Source organism: Monocercomonoides exilis, assembly GCF_001643675.1.
Source record: "Monocercomonoides exilis strain PA203 chromosome Unknown scaffold12-1864167, whole genome shotgun sequence".
NCBI lineage: Eukaryota > Preaxostyla > Oxymonadida > Polymastigidae > Monocercomonoides > Monocercomonoides exilis.
Window position 1 is genome coordinate 1,058,303 of NW_027150557.1, and position 15,916 is coordinate 1,074,218.

A 15,916-nucleotide genomic window follows, 5' to 3' on the forward strand; every position below is an offset into this window, starting at 1 on the left:
TTTCTATGATATTTATATGTATTTTCTTGCTTTTATATATTAACAATTTATCTTTGATGATTGTTAAGATGACAAAAATATTTTTTTATCTGTTATTTGTGTATTATACAGTTGCTAAATCAAATGTATTGAAGGAATGCTGATTTTATAAACAAACAGATTTTGATGATTTTAATTTGGTGTATAGTGAAGTTCTTAATTCTTTGTTCTGAATTTTTTGTTTGTTTTTTCTTGATATTTTTCTTTCTTTCTTTCTTTTTTCTTTTTCTTTTTTTTTTTTCTTTCATATTTTAAATAACATTTTTTTCTGTTTCTTTTCTCATTTCGGCATAACGTCTGGAATGGAGGTCTAATTATGTATAATTCCACAAGAGTGTATTGACTTTTTTCTGATGGTTTTATAAAGAAAACTTGATATTCCATTTATTTTACTTTGTGAAATTTCAATCAAAAAGAGGCTAAAATTTAATAGAGCCGATTGCATATCCATGTGTAATTGATATTTGAATCGAAAAATTATTGTCAAGTTATTCATTTATAAGACATTTCAGAAAGATGAGATATTTCCAGTCGAGAAACAAGCAACATAATTGGAAATTGCTTTTCTTCGTTTTATTTTCATTCAATTTCTTTTAAATGGAATGCTTCCTTATGTTCTTTTCAACATGCTTTAACGAGCTCAAACAATTCTGGTTTTTTGATGCAATTCAACACTCTTCTAAACATTTATGAATGTTGAGATAAAAGTTCCACATTGGAATAAAACATGTTGACTTATATGTGTTCCAAAATTTTGCAACAGTTTGTTGATGCGTTCAATTTTAACTTTCTGAAAAAAAAACATGTTCATTCCTTTACAAATTAAATTATGAAATTTAGAAAAAACAGGTTCAACAAAATAACGCCAAAAATTGATAAAATCATTAACTACACATATTATTGGATTGTTGTTCTTGAATGGTTAAAAATCTTCTTTTAAAAAAAGAGTTTGAAATACATAGACAAATGCACCAAACATTTCATCGCTTACCACGCCTTTGTTTCCTTTCCAATAGTATCGAGAATTCCAGGAACGAAGTTCATAACCCTGATATGAAACTTTCCTTCACCTTCGTATTCCAACACATTCACACATGCAGCATCCTGTTAAAATTAATTTGTTAGCATTTAAGGTGCTTGCTGAAAAACAAAACGAATGACTATCACACTTGTCCAAGTTTCCAATAATTGTCAAATGGAGCTTCAAGAAGTTCACACAATATTGTTCTGGTGCAAACTTGATGTGTAACTTGATTATTTTAATGGAGAAAAAAAGACATAAAACAATTTAGCTATCAATAATCAATAAATAAGCGTCATTCAAACCAGCCACAATTTCTTTTCCGAGATTGTCCTCGCAAGCTTTTACCAAAATGTCGCGGCACCTCTTTGCAAGATCACTTAACTTTTCTCCACCAAGATCGACTTGACTGATGTGTTCGAGGAAAAGCTGGAAAAATAACAATTTTTATTGATAACATTTCATAAATTGAAATTACCTTGAATTTTTCTGGATCCATGGCTTGTGCTTCTTCAAGAGTCTTACCCTCCCAACTGTCAATTTGCAAATACAACAAAAATACATGCTTTTTCAAACATTAGAAATACAATATCACACGGTCCGTAAAATACGCTATCCAATTCCTTTACTACAATTGGCTTCAAGGGCTCTTCCTGTAAAATTCACTTAAAAAACAAAAACCTAATCAAATTAGACCTTTTCATCCTTGTGACCAATTGAAATGATTTCTGCAGTTTCGATAGCCCTTGGCCTGGGACTTGAGTAAATAGCTGCAATATGTTTCTTTTCCAATAGAGATTGGACTCTTTTTGCCTTTTGAAGGAAGAAGATGCATGCATCCATTTGTTATCATTTTATAAAATTGAATCAAATTAGAAATAAGTAAAATACAAACTTGTTCTCTGCCAGTGTCACTCAATGGAACATCGGACGAACCTCGAAAGCGTGAGCCCTCATTTAAAACAGTACTTCCGTGACGGCATAGATATACTGATAAAAAAGTGAAAGCATTTCGAAAAATTGTTAAAAATTTGCATTTACAAACAAATAGTTTTTGGCATTGTAAAAATTCAAATTATTAAGCGAAATTTGATCTCTGATTTATCGTGATTTTCAATGAATTAAATAATAATACGAATTCTCAATTGCGAAATTTTTATGTTGTGATAGTCACAAATGAAATCAAGATCCTTCCCAACAGATATTCTGACAGAAAAATAAAGCTGTCTGAGCAAGTGACATTAGAGATTTACGAGCGTATTTGCGTTTCATCTTTCTTAAAAGTGTAAATGGGCCCTGCTCACAGTCATGATAAAAATGCAGAGGAGCTTCATTTTCCTCACAGCCTTCTTACTGAACTTCCAAGGCCATTGGCAACTCAAATCCACCCAAACCTTAGGATCTTAAATATTGCGTCGAATGCGATTTCTGAGTTACCACAGCTAAAACCAGTTTTACCAAAGCTTCAAGAACTTAATATTTCAAAAAATCGTTTTTCATCATTTCCAATCTCATTAACTGGACTGGATACTTTAAAATCGTTGGTATGTTTTCATTATTTCCATTTTATTTCGCAAAAAAATTTTGCAATGATATTGTTGAAATATTTTTATATTTCAATCATAAATATCTTTTATATTCAGGATATTAGCTATAACCAGATAAAACATTTTCATCATATCGTTCTCCAACGTCTTTCTGAATTGATTTTGATATCCAATTATCTTCTTACAATTCCGCATGATCTTGGAGTTCTTTTCCCTAAGCTTACACTTTTAGCCATATCCAGGAATCAGTATGTTTTTTGTTGAATGCATGTATTAATTTTTCATTTTTTCGAAATAGACTTGTCAAGCTTCCAGCAATCTCCATTCCAACATTGACACGAGTTGACGCTGACAACAATCAAATAATGTCTATTCCTTCGCCTCTTGTCTGCCCGCAACTCAGCTCGCTGAACCTTTTCATGAATGATCTGAAATCTCTATCATTCCCTCAGCCGTCAAATCTCAATAAGCTTGAAACGCTTGATCTTCGAGCGAATTTGATAGACACAATAAACAAAGAAGTCTGTTCAAATTTTTATTTTAATAATGCCACATGATAAAAAATTTGAAATAATTGATGAAAAATTTAATAATTTATTTCATTTCTTGTTTAATGACATATTATTGTTGCAGTCGCTAAAGAACATGCCGAACTTGAAGCAGCTGCTACTGACACACAACAATCTGCAGACGCTGCCTTCATCTCTTTGCACTTCTCTTCCGCTTCTGCGCCTTTGCTGGGTGGGAGAAAACAGGCTGACAACTCTTCCCTCACAAATTGGCCAGATGAAGGTCTGCTTTGCACAAATAACTTGCAACTTGCTATTTTGAAGCTTCTTCTTTTTCTCCTTTTTTTGTTTAAACCCTTCTTTTTGCTGTATGTATGTATGCGTGTGTGTGTGTGCTTATGTATTGGTGCTGTGTGCATTTCATATGATATCCACTTTCTTCCCTTCAATAAAAAATAATCTTTCTTCTTTCTCATCTCCTCCTCCTCCTCCTCCTCCTCCTCCTCCTCACCCAACCACTTCTCCCTTTCCAGTGTCTCACTTCATTCTTCGCCGCCTCCAACTTCATCCAGCACTGCCCGCCGCTTCGTTACACAACCCCTGCCTCGCCCGACCCGCTCGCCGACTTCCGCTCTGGGCGGATGCGTCCAATGTCGATGATGCTCACCCCGTCTGTGCTGAGAGTCAACCTCAGCGACAACTACCTCACAGCCACTCCTCCACTGGGGGCAGATGTCATCTTGTTCTCGGCTGACAGAAACGCTATCTCAAGGATCGGACGTATGATGTGCTTTGTGGGATTAAAGGAGTTATTTTTAAATTAATGCGTTTTTCTTTTCTTCTTCTTCTTCTTCTTTTATTTAAACTCTTTTGAATACTTTCTTTAAAAAATAACCATCTTTTTTATCCTCATTCATTTCATCTATCATTATTTCCATCCTCTTAACTGCTTCTCCTCCTCCTTTTCTCCTTCTTCATCTTCAGCCATCCAACAAGGCTCCCGGCTCCAGACACTGCATCTGCGCTTCAACTGTCTCCGCTCTCTTCCTTCCAGTCTGTTTGAGCTCTCTTCCCTTCAGACACTGACACTCTCAGGGAACAACCTTCGGAATGTGGATGCAGATAACGCTGAAGAGAATGAAGAAGAAGAAGAAGAAGAAGAAGATGATGATGAAGATGGATCGAATGGAGAACAAAAGAACAGAGAAGAAACTGAACAAGATTGGAGTAAGTCGTTGTCGGATATTGAAGAGAACAATGAAGATGCAGATGATGATGATGATGATGACGACGAAGGGAAGAAGAATAAAAACAATGAAGAGAACTCTGAACAGAATCCATTGTCTTTTGCATCTGACAGCAATTCATTTCATCCGCCTCTTATTTCATCATCATCATCAACAACATCATCATTATCTTCTTCCTCTTCTTCTTCCTCTTCTTCTTCACCACACCACTTCATCTCCACCCGCTCCTCCACGCTTTCCACCACTGCCACAAAAAGCTCCACATCCACCCTCCTTTCGTCCTCCAGCCTCGCCTCCTCCTCTTCCACTGCCACCTCCACCACATCCTCCTCCTCCGATGCCAACGCTCTCTTCCTCTCTCTCCCTCCCCCTTCCCTCGGCTCCCTGGGCCTGCTCCACACGCTTGACTTGTCCTTCAACAGACTCACAGCAGTCCCTTCGGCTCTGTCTTCACTGACGCTGCTGACACGCCTCTCGCTCGCATTCAACTTCATCTCGTCTGTGCCCCGCTGGCTGTTCACAATGGACAACCTGTCGGTGCTTGTGCTGTCGGGAAACTGCATCACAGCACTTCCACCGGTTAGAATGGCGTTTGGAGGAGGAAGAGGAGGAAGAGAGGGAAGAAGGGAAAGGGGAGAAGGAGAGGAGGAGGATTATGAGGAGGAGGAGGAGGAGGATGCTATTGATGATGATGACGACGAAGAGGAGGAGGAAGACGAAGATGAAAGTGAAGAAGATGAAGAAGACGAGGATGTTGATGAGGACGACGAAGAAGATGAAGACGAAGAGGACGAAGAAGAAGAACGCACCACAAAGAGCAAGATCCAGAGGATTCCGCCTTCTCCTCCGCCTCCTCAACCCTTGGAGCCAGTCACAACAGATGCAAACTCGTCTTCATTGAATGACCTAGCTTCAACTTCTGATTCGAAGGAAGAAGAAAGAAAGAAAGAAATATCTGATTTGAATAACGGTTCAATGAATGGAAATGAAGAAGAGAAGGCAAAAAATGAGGTGTCAAATACAGAAAATGAAAAATCACAGAAAACAACTGAAGATTCGGCTCATCCAAAACCAGAAGCCAAAATTCAGAATGAGCCACAAAGAACTTTACAATCAACATCATCAAACAGTCCACATTCAGTCAAAACAGGAGCAAACAGAGAGAAAGAAACAGCCTCTGAGACATCCAAGTCACACACAGCCACACAAAGCATCTTCCTCACTGACGAGCTGTCCCCTCTCACCCACGTCTATTTGTCCTCTAACCACCTCTCCTCTTTTCCTCCTTTGCTTCTGCAGTTCAAGTCCCTCACCACTCTCTCCATCGCCCACAACCGCCTCGCCTCTCTTCCTCCTCATCTCTTCGCAGCTCTTCCTGATTTGCTCCGCCTGGACGCCTCGTTCAACCGCATTGAGCGTATTCCGCCGTCTCTTTTCGACACGTTTATTCCGCAGCTCGACGCCGGAGTTATTCCGGCTTCGGAGAAACTGCAGGAGCAGCTGCAGACAGCGGAGGGGATAAGAAATGAGGCAAATGGTTCACTTAATGCGAACAAAGCAGATACTGAAAGGAATTCTCGAAGGGAAAAAGAAGGAAAAAACGAAGGAGATAAACAGAAACAAAAGGAGAGGCAGAAGGAAACGCTGGTTGTGTCAACCACAAACACGATTTCTGTGTCAAGTTCGTTGAATGTCACACCCGCGGCACTGGCTGCAATGGCATCTCGACTGAAACCCACCCCTTCACTCCACAATTTTTCTTCTTCTTCCTCTTCCTCTTCTTCTTCTTCTTCCTCAAAGTTAACATCTCTGAATGATTCTTCCTCATCTTCCTCTTCCTCTTCTCATTCCCCCACCTCCTTCTCTGGCAAGACCATTGTGTATGTGGATCTTTCACACAACCCATTTCGTTCTCTTCCTAACTCTTTTCTTTCGATGGACATTTCATTCCACACCTGCAAACACAGCTCAGCGTACGCCCTCCTCTCATCACCGCCACTTCAGCAGCCGCAGGAGCAAATCAGCTTAAACTACACGTCAGTTCGAAACTCTTCGATTTCTTCTTCATCTTCATCGTCTTCATCAGCAGCATTTCAATCTTCTTCTTCTTCTACTTCTCTTTCTTCCTCTTTCTCTTCAATCTCCTCTTCGTCTCCCTCTTCTTCTTCTTCTTCTTCACATCCACTTCACGACCCTTCTCATAGCACTTCTTCTTCTCTCTCTCATCGTCAGGCTTCTTCTCTATTCAACACACAGACAAATTCCCCCATCATTTCTGGAACACCTTATCGCTCCATCACTTCAGCTGACACTTCAACCTCTCCTTCTCCTCCTTCCTCTTCTTCCTCTTCCTCCTCCTCTTCTTCTTCTGATTCGTCTCATTCATGTGAACAAGATACATCAGTATTAGCAAATTCATCATCAGCATCAATATCATCTTCATCAACAGCTCCACCTGAACCTCCTCCCTCGCTCCATCCAGATGATGACAGCTCACCAAAACAAGAGAAAGAACCTAATGTTTCTTCTTCTTCTTCTTCTTCTTCTTCTTCTTCTTCTTCTTCTTCTTCTTCTTCTTCTTCTTCTGAAACATTCACATCATCATCATCTTCTTCATCATCTTCTTCTTTATCAACTCCTACTCCACCTCCACCTTCACAGCACTACAACTCAAACGAAGACACTTCTTGCCCCAATTTCTCCTCTGCCATTTCATCTGCTTCTATTTCATCATCCTCAACATCAACTTCCTCTTCATCTTCCTCCTCTCTTTCCTCCTCTCCTTCCTCTTCCTGGCTCCCTCTCTCCGAATCCCTCACCCGCCGTGCCTCCGATGCCTCGTCATTGAGCTACCCTCCGCCTCCTCCTCCACCTCCTGTCTCTTTGCATCGCCCTCTTCTCTATGCCGACCTCTCATTCACTGGAATTGGGGCAGTGAAATGGGGCACAGAAATGGATGTATATTTGGACGAAGAAGAGATCAGGAACGAGAAGGAGTCAAAGCAGATGTGGCTGAAGGAGAAGCAGAAGCTGGAGAGGATCAGCTCGAATGAGAAGGGGAAGACAAACACACAGACGAATATGAATATGAATGAGATACAGAAAGAATTGAATGATGCTAATTCACCGAACAACATGCAAAGACAAAACAGAAGCAGAAGCAGAAGCAGAAGCAAAAGCAAAAGTGGTAGTGCCAGTGTTAATCAGTCACAATCAGCAAATGTTCCTCCAATAGCACCGCCTTCCATTGACTTTCCTTCTCTTGCTCAGAATATGCTTCATCCATTGAAAGAAGACACAGATGGACAATCGAATAATTCTGATGCAAATGCTCAAGTGACATCGCAACCATCATCACCACCTCCACCACCTCCTCCACAAGAATTGTCATCATTTTCTTCTTCCTCTTCTCTTACTAATACTTCTTCTTTTTCTTCTTCTTCTCTGCCTTCTTCTGATAACTCCATACCAAATGAAACCTCTCCAGACTGCGAGAAAGACAAATCTCAATTCAGCGATGCTTCAGCCAGTGTTCTGCAGCAAAGCACCAGTCAGCTTCAGAACTTGTTTGATTTCTCTTCTTCCTCCTCCTCCTCTTCTTCTTCTGCCCCACAAAAAGGAACCTCTTCTGAACACAAACATGCAGCAGATTCAACACCTTCGAAGAGCAGCAAGAAAAAGACAACACGACAAAGTCATTCAAATGATAACACATCTTCCTCCTCATCCTCATCCTCTTCCTCTTCCTCTTCATCATCTTCCTCCTCCTCCTCTTTGCTCCTCACCTCAGCCACATACGGATCCCTCGTCTTCCTCTCCCGCATCCACATGCTCCGCCCGCTTATCCGCTGCACCTCTTCTTCTCAAGTGTCTCTGTCACGTGCGCCGTGGACAGCACTGACGATGGGGCTGCGCCTGTTTGAGCACGAGTGGCGGAGGAGGAGAGACGAGAGGAAAAGAGAAAGATTGGCCAAGATTGAGAGAGAGGAGGAGGAGAGGAGGATGAAGGAGTCAGAGAGGATTATGCAGATGTGGACGAGAAAAGGAGTGGCTGGGAAAACAACTGAATCGAACAATGACAATGGAGATAACAATGGAAGTTTCAATGATGATTGTAATAATGCTAACACCCATGGCAATAGCAAAGGAAACAACTATAATCTTCGCTCTTCTTCCATCCAGACAAGAAACCGCAGCAGCACGCTCTCCAAAATACCTCTCTCTGCTTCCTCTCTCTTTGCCTTTCCTGCCTCTTCCTCCTTCTCCTTCAAGCCCAAACCTCATCATGTGCTGACATCTGGCTCATTCTCCATTGAAACTCGTTCATTTGTGTCACATTTATTATTCCCGATCTACACCTCCGCCTCTTCTCTTCCGAGCATCCCGTCATTTGTGGATGGGCAAGAGGAGGAAATCGATGTGGTTGGGGCTGAATCCCCCAGAGGAATGCTCATCTTGGACTCTGCACAGATGCAGTCGCCTCAGCTGACTGATGGGGAAGAGAGCGAGACGGAGGCGAAGAAGAAGAGGAGAAGGAGATTGGAAAGGATCATCAAGCAGATGAAGCAGACGAAAGACGGTGGGGACAGAGGAGGACTGGAGGAGGCAGATGAAGTTGCAGGAGGAAACGAATATCAGAATAGAGACAGCTCGTCCTCATCTTCAAGTGCAGGAGGAGAAAGCGGAATGGAAGACGACGACGGATTCAGCCTGCGAGACACGCTTTTGAGCGATGACGACTTGTACTCACTTCTTCTGCGGCACATCAGCGACTACGAAGAAGGCGGGTTCATCTTCCTCAACTCTACACAGCCCACTTCTTCGATGCTTGTGGAAGGAGGACATAAAACCAAAAACCCTTCTGCCCCGATCCCTTCTTCATCTACACACGGCCCTCTCTCTCGTGCGGCAGCGCTGCTCCCTCCAGGGGCAGATTTGGATCTGCCGCTGCCGTACGAGCAAAGTGCGGTGGACTTGCTGAGGTCACCGGTGGAAGGGATGAAGGAGAAGAAGGAGGGGGAAGGAGGAGAAGGAGAAGGAGGGAGAGATGGAAGTGGTGGCAGAATTGATGATGATAGCGATGATGAGGATGATGACAATGATGATAATTCCAATGGAAACGAAGGAGGAGAAGCTGCGCGATTGGTGAGGCAGAACGAGAAGGCGAAGGAAAGAGAAAGAGAAAGAGAAAGAGAAAGAGAGGAAGAAGCGATGCACGATGAGAATTGGCTGTGTCCGCTTTGTTTTCCTCCTTATCCATCACCTCCTGTTGAGGTGCATATGGATCCAGCGAACAGGAAGAGAGCAGAGGAGCTGAGAGAGATAGAGGAGAAGGAAAAGAAGGAGAAGGAGAAAGAAAAGGAGAAGGAGAAAGAAGAAGAAAGATTGAATCAAACAGGTTCTAGTTTAAGTTCTGGTTCTGAAGGAACAGATTCTTCAGTCCCAGACCCGCCTCCTTCACGAGATGGCTTATCTCAACAAATATCTTCTTCATCTGATGCTTCATTGCAGAGCGTTCCAGTGCCACCTCCTTCACAGCCACCAAACCCGCCTCCATCTTCTGTAGAGATAGATAATGATGCTTCTGAAGAGAAGAATTCGATTTCTTCTTCTGCTTCTTCTTCTGCTGCTGCTAATACTACGAATGATAATGCCGCGGAAACAAGTTCTTTGGATTCATCATCTTTTTCTTCTTCCTCTTCCTCTTCTGAACAGTCAACATCAACAACATCAACAACCTCATCATCATCATCAGATTCTTCTTCTGTTCCACCGCCACCTCCTCTTCCTCTCCTCAACAGCAACGTGGAAAAGATTCTTTCTGTGGCACAGTTCCGAGAAATGGGGGGAGGCTCGCTCAGATTGCAGAAGAGCAAAAAAACAGGGAATACAAATACATTGGATGCTGGAGATGGTAGCAGGATGAATGGTGTGAAAGCGTTTTATTTTTATTTTAATTTTTTATTTTTCCTTTCTCTTATTCTTATCATTCAATCTTTCCTTCGATTTGTTTCATTTTGTATTGTTTATGCTTCAAATCTATTATCCACTTTTTTTGCAATCAATATTCTATTTCTATTCTTCCTTTCCTTTTAATGCTATATCATCTACCAAACTATCATCATTTCCATTCCATCCATCCATCCAACCAATAAATAAATAAATAAATAAATAAATAAAAGAATCCGCCAAATCTTTCCCTTCTGGTTCTTTTCTGAGCAACGAAGACATGTCTGAGCTGATTGGCGTTGTTCCGCCTGTCTCTTCTTCTTTCCTTCCTTCTGTTTCTTCTTTGTCTTCTCTCAAACGTCCCCGCAGACACTCTCTCAGCAGCTCTCCTTCTGATCATCGATCGTTTTTTGCTTCATCATATTCTTCTTCTTCTTCTTCTTCTTCCTCCTCATCATCATCATCACCTTCTTCTTCTTCTTCCTCCTCTTCCTCTTTCATCCACAAATCAGTCTACACCACTTTATATCCATCTCTTCTGAGTCTTCCTGCCATGCTCCCTTCTTTCGTGTCATTTGACACTCTGAAGCCATCTCCTTCTCTTGTCGCTCGTGTTTCTGAGGAAAAAAGAGAAATTGAAGGGAAAACGGTTGATAATACAGGAAATGGAGGATCTTTTGATGGAAGTGATGGAAAGAATGAAGGAATGAAGCAGGAAACAAGTGCTGATAGAGAAAAAAATCATTCTTCAAGAATGGAGAGTGAGAAAGAGGAAGAGAAAACAAAACTATCCAACAAAGTCAATGAAAAAGAAAAAGACAATAAAGAAGAAGAAGATGATGAAGACGATGATGATGATGATGAAGACAGATCAGCTTCACCACCGCCAACACTTGCCCAGCGTATGAAGCGCAAACAAACATACTTGTCTCTTTTATCATCCCAAGCATTGCATTCAAACCCCACACCTTCTGCTCCATTCGCCGGCAAATCATCTTCAATTGCTCCGTTTCGGCTGCTTGTTGGGAAACAGCCATTGAAGCAAGCAAAAGATAAGGATGAGTGGAAGATGCTATTTGGAAAAGTGAACAAAGAGGAGATGGATTCAAAGAAATGCGAAGAAACAAAAGTTGGAAAAGAAAAAGAAGAAATGAATGAAGTGAAAGAGGTAAAAGAAGAGAAAGAAGAGAAAGAAGGAAAACTAAACAGAATTTCAGCTGAAGAAGTTCCATCACAACCGGTTAAATCAACTTCAGAATCAACTTTCCCGTCAAATTCCTTGTCAACCACATCGTCTGAAGCATCTGAAATACATCCTTCTTCAAGCACTGCTCAACAGCCTTCATCACAATCACAAATTTCTCCACAAGTCGAAAAGCCAACAGCAGAAACGGAATTAAAACCAACCCCACAAAAGCAGACAACCCAATCACTTTCGTCTTCTTCCGAAGAAAGAAAAACAACAAGAGACGATTCAATCCCAAAAACATTGGCTTCTTCATCTCCTGAGACAGATTATCCAGGCCTGCTCTCTTTACCTTCAAGTGTCGTTACAAATCCATCTGAATCCTCTTCATATTTCATTCCGTCAGCACAGAAACCAATTCAGCTAGATTCTTCACTGGGTTCTGGTTCTGAGTCTGCTTCATCATCCTCTTCTTCATTGTCATCATCTTCTTCCTCCGCCTCATCTTCCTCTTCTACTTCAACCTCCACTATTTCCTCCTCTTCCCAAAGCGAACAAACCGTCTCCTCCTCCTCTTCCTCCTCTTTCTCCTACTCTTCCTCAGGCACCTCCTCTCGCCCCTCTTCCCCCCGCCCCCTCTCCCCGCCTCCTTCTCTCCCTTCTTTGCGCCATCATCACATAGCAGTCGCTGAGACCCACGGTAGCCGTCCTTCAATGGAAGACTTTCTGGTTGTACTGCCGTGTGGTGGGTGGGATCTGTCAGCGCTGATTGAGGCAGGCGAGATGGGCATTGTGAAGCGGCTGCTGACACTGCCACAGGAAATACGCTTCCACAGAGAAGGGATGAAGGTGTTCAATGAGAGAGAAGAGAAGCGATGGGCGGCGAGGCTGCGCAGAGGGTGGGGACCGATACTGAGGGATGGGATCAGAGGAGGAGGGAGAGGAGAAGGAGAAGGGGTTGGTCAGTTTTCTGGATCTTTCTCTGGGATTTCCAATCGAGGGAGGTCGATTTTGAGGAATGTGGAACGAGCAAGCGCTGTCTCATCACTTTCTGCATCGCCTTCAGTTTCTGCTTCGTTTTCGTCTTTGAGAGGAAGAGGCAGACCATCTGTTTCCTTTTCATCAGCTGAGCGGCCACGTTTGAGCTCAAAGAACAACATTTCTCGTCCGTCGCATCTGGCAGACAACAGAGAAAGTGCAACAGCCACATCCACATCCACATCGAAAGAATCAGACATAGCAGCAGCATCATCATCTGCAGCATCCGATTCACCTGCCCAGAACAGCTCATCTCTTGACAGCTGCCCGTATTTCCACCCGTCTGTCACCAGCTGCGGGGTCTTTGCTGTGTTTGATGGACACAAAGGTCCCCAGACAGCATCTTTCTTGTCATCTCATTTTGTGGATGCCTTTCTCCACTGCACGAAGGAGAGAATCCACATGGAGAACGAGAGGAAGAAGAAGGAGAGAATGCCGAAGGGAGCAGCAGAGGCTCAGAAGCAGAAGTCGAAGCAGAACAAGCAGATACAGCAGGCAAAGCAGAAGAAGAAGAAGGTTATTTCAACAGATGTGGATGATTGGATTGTTATCGCACAAGAAAGGCATTCAGCAAATTTGGAATCGAAAGAAGCTAATGAAAATAACACCAACACTCAAAAAACAGAAGGAAACGAACAGAAACAGCTGCCTCCTGCACCACCTCCGTCTCTGCCCCTTCAGAGTCCTGACGCATCTTCGTCTCTTCCATTGGTGATTCCTGCTCCTTTGAATGATGAGCCACAAGTTGCACCTCAACCGCTTGAAGATGAAAAAGAGTCTGAATCGAAAAGAGAGCAACAAAATAAAAGCCAAAATGAAAACACACAAAATGCTTCAAAATCTGGTGATCAAGAAAGCGAACAGCCCACGAAATGTGCAGAAGAACCTAGCGCTTTGAATCCAAAGAAAGTGGCTCCGAATCCTCCTCCATCAACAAGTGATAGTTTACCAACAAGTTCTTCCAATTTATCTTCCTCTTCTTCTTCACAGCAAGCTCCATCCGCCTCGACTGCCTCACAATCTTCATCATCGTCGTCCTCTCGTTCAACTCCTACTCCTCTTCTCTGTCTGATCCTTCGAGACACATTTGCCCATCTCACTGCCAAGATGCGTGCACTGCGTGTGGTTGATGGCTCGTGTGCGTTGGTTGCTGTGGTAACGCCCACAAATGTGTATTTAGCATCGGCGGGGGACTGCAGGGCTGTGCTGGTGTCACGGTGGATCAATGGAGAAGAATGTGTGGCTAATATGGAGGAGGTTCTTCACTCAGGTGTTGAAGAAGGAGAGATTGTGAAGAATGAAAAAGAGAATACAGAAGAGAGTTTCAATTCAAAGAGTGATACCTGCAAAGCCTCTCCAGCAAGAGAAGATAAAAATACCAATGAAAATACTTCAATTTGTCTGCATTCAGAAAAACTTTCAGAATCGACAAGCAAACAACCTTCTTCAATTGACACAGAAGAGCACAAACACAACTCATCTGATTGCACACAAAGAGAAGAGCTGTTCCGTCCTTTCAACACATTTTGCCCAACGCTCCGTCGCTTGCCTACAAACTTTACACAGAATGGAGTGAACAACAAACAATCTCGTTCTTCACGTTCTTCAAAGCAGCAAGCAAAAGACGAGCATTCAGGTCTGTTCGCATCCGGAGCTCGCTTCACATCTGTCCCTTCAGTCTCCTCTTCCTTACGTCATCCGCTCATATTCCCCCCACCTTCCTTCTTTCTCACTGCCCGTGCACTCACCATCGACCACAAGCCGCTGTGTCCGCGTGAACGGCGCTTCATCAAGCGAGTGGGCGGTTTTGTGACGACAGAGCGGAGAATCAACAGCATCTTGGCAGTGGCACGTGCTTTGGGCGACTTCGACCTGTCGCCTGCAGTCAGCAGCGAGCCAGATGTCACGATGTGTGCAATAGAAAGGTGGGGGAAGCTGCATGTGGACGGATCTGACTGTATTCAATGTGATTGTGCAGAACATGCGAAAGAAAGGAATTGTAATAGTTTGGCTCCTCGTTCGCATGGTTGTCATTCTTTGGAAGGGTCACCAAGTACTGACTCTTCTTCATCAACACCGTTGCAATCAGCCAGGTCTTCTCTCAAATCCCAATCTATTCACCTTTCATCCTCCCATGCCTCTTCATATGTCTCGCCCTATGTCCCTCCCTCGCTTGCTCCTGTTCTTGACGAATGGCTCATCCCACCACAGCCGTTTCCTGCATTGTTTCATGCACGTGAAGAGAACTGGAGACTGAAAGAGCTATCAGCACATGAACGAGCCTCTTATTCAGAACATCATTCGAAGGAAGATGGAAACAATACAGTGTCATCAGCATCATCATCAACATCAGATTCGTTATCAGTTGTAACAGCGTCTACCAGTTCTGCACCACATAACTCCTCAAATGTGTTTGTCAATGGATGGAAGAGAGAGGACATGGCGTTGGTGTTGGCGTGTGATGGTCTTTATGATGTGATTGACACACAGCAAGTGGCAGAGATTGGATTCCCGTGGATGGACGAAGAAGCAGGATGGTCTGTGTTTAGCGACCCTGTCTTTGATGAAGAAGATGACGATGAAGGCAAAGGAGGTGAAGAAGACACCACTTGCGAGGAGAATGACTCATCCACAGAAGGAGGGCAGAAAGCAGAAAACGAAGAAATTTGCTCTCAAATTCCTGCAGATGCACAGGAGGAGCCTGCAACAATGGCAGCCGCGTCCAGCCAGCTGTCACTCTCAGAATGTGCAGTTGGCACTTTGAACGAGCAAAAAGCAGCGAAAACAGAACACACCCCAATTTCTAAGAAGAAGTGCCATCGCCTCAGATCACTTAAGAGATCCCAGTCAAATGTGAGTAGTACAAGGACGCATCATCATTCACACAAGGGATGCAGATGCAGCACAATCTCTAAGGGCCAACTGGCCGAGTTGGCTGCGTTGCGCCTGCGATCTGCAGCGGAAGCGCTGGAATCTACAGACAATATCAGCATCATTGTGATTATGCTGTAATAATTGTTTTTGATTGTATGTTAGAATCGTTTTTTTTTTAATAAAAAGAATTCTCAATATGTAAAATTTTTTTCGTTCTTTCTATAAACTTGTTCAAATCTTAAAACTGTTTTGTGAATTGTTTATTGATGATATTATTGCGGATGTTTTTATTTGAATTTGTTATTATTATCTTTTAAGTTTCATTAGGCAATTGGAGATAAAAATTCCTTCATGTTGCAGATCTTTAATAAATCATGTAAAAATTTATTTATTCAATAATACAACAATTTTGTTTATTTTTTCTCTTCATAACCACAAACTTCTTTCTTAAAACAAAGAAAAAGAATTCACTACTATGAAACGCCATTATTAATTTTTTTTTATTT

The 15,916-nt window shown here is 42.6% G+C and overlaps 2 protein-coding genes across 2 annotated transcripts; one reads left to right on the forward strand and one right to left on the reverse strand.

Moving 5' to 3' along the window:
* Positions 1-911: 911 nt before the first annotated feature.
* Positions 912-2,121, reverse strand: MONOS_5832 (phosphoserine phosphatase; the record flags this gene model as incomplete). The annotated part of the gene is made up of 8 exons (XM_067876014.1): positions 912-1,143; positions 1,209-1,288; positions 1,366-1,489; positions 1,539-1,593; positions 1,658-1,713; positions 1,757-1,873; positions 1,956-2,050; positions 2,106-2,121. The coding sequence occupies 8 exons, from the start codon at positions 2,119-2,121 to the stop codon at positions 1,027-1,029; spliced, it is 660 nt and encodes a 219-aa protein (XP_067731245.1). The 3' UTR covers positions 912-1,026.
* A 228-nt stretch (positions 2,122-2,349) lies between these two features.
* MONOS_5831 (putative leucine rich repeat protein) lies at positions 2,350-15,548 on the forward strand (the record flags this gene model as incomplete). The annotated part of the gene is made up of 7 exons (XM_067876013.1): positions 2,350-2,604; positions 2,704-2,855; positions 2,906-3,128; positions 3,241-3,399; positions 3,650-3,896; positions 4,101-10,292; positions 10,546-15,548. The coding sequence occupies 7 exons, from the start codon at positions 2,350-2,352 to the stop codon at positions 15,546-15,548; spliced, it is 12,231 nt and encodes a 4,076-aa protein (XP_067731246.1).
* Positions 15,549-15,916: the final 368 nt, after the last annotated feature.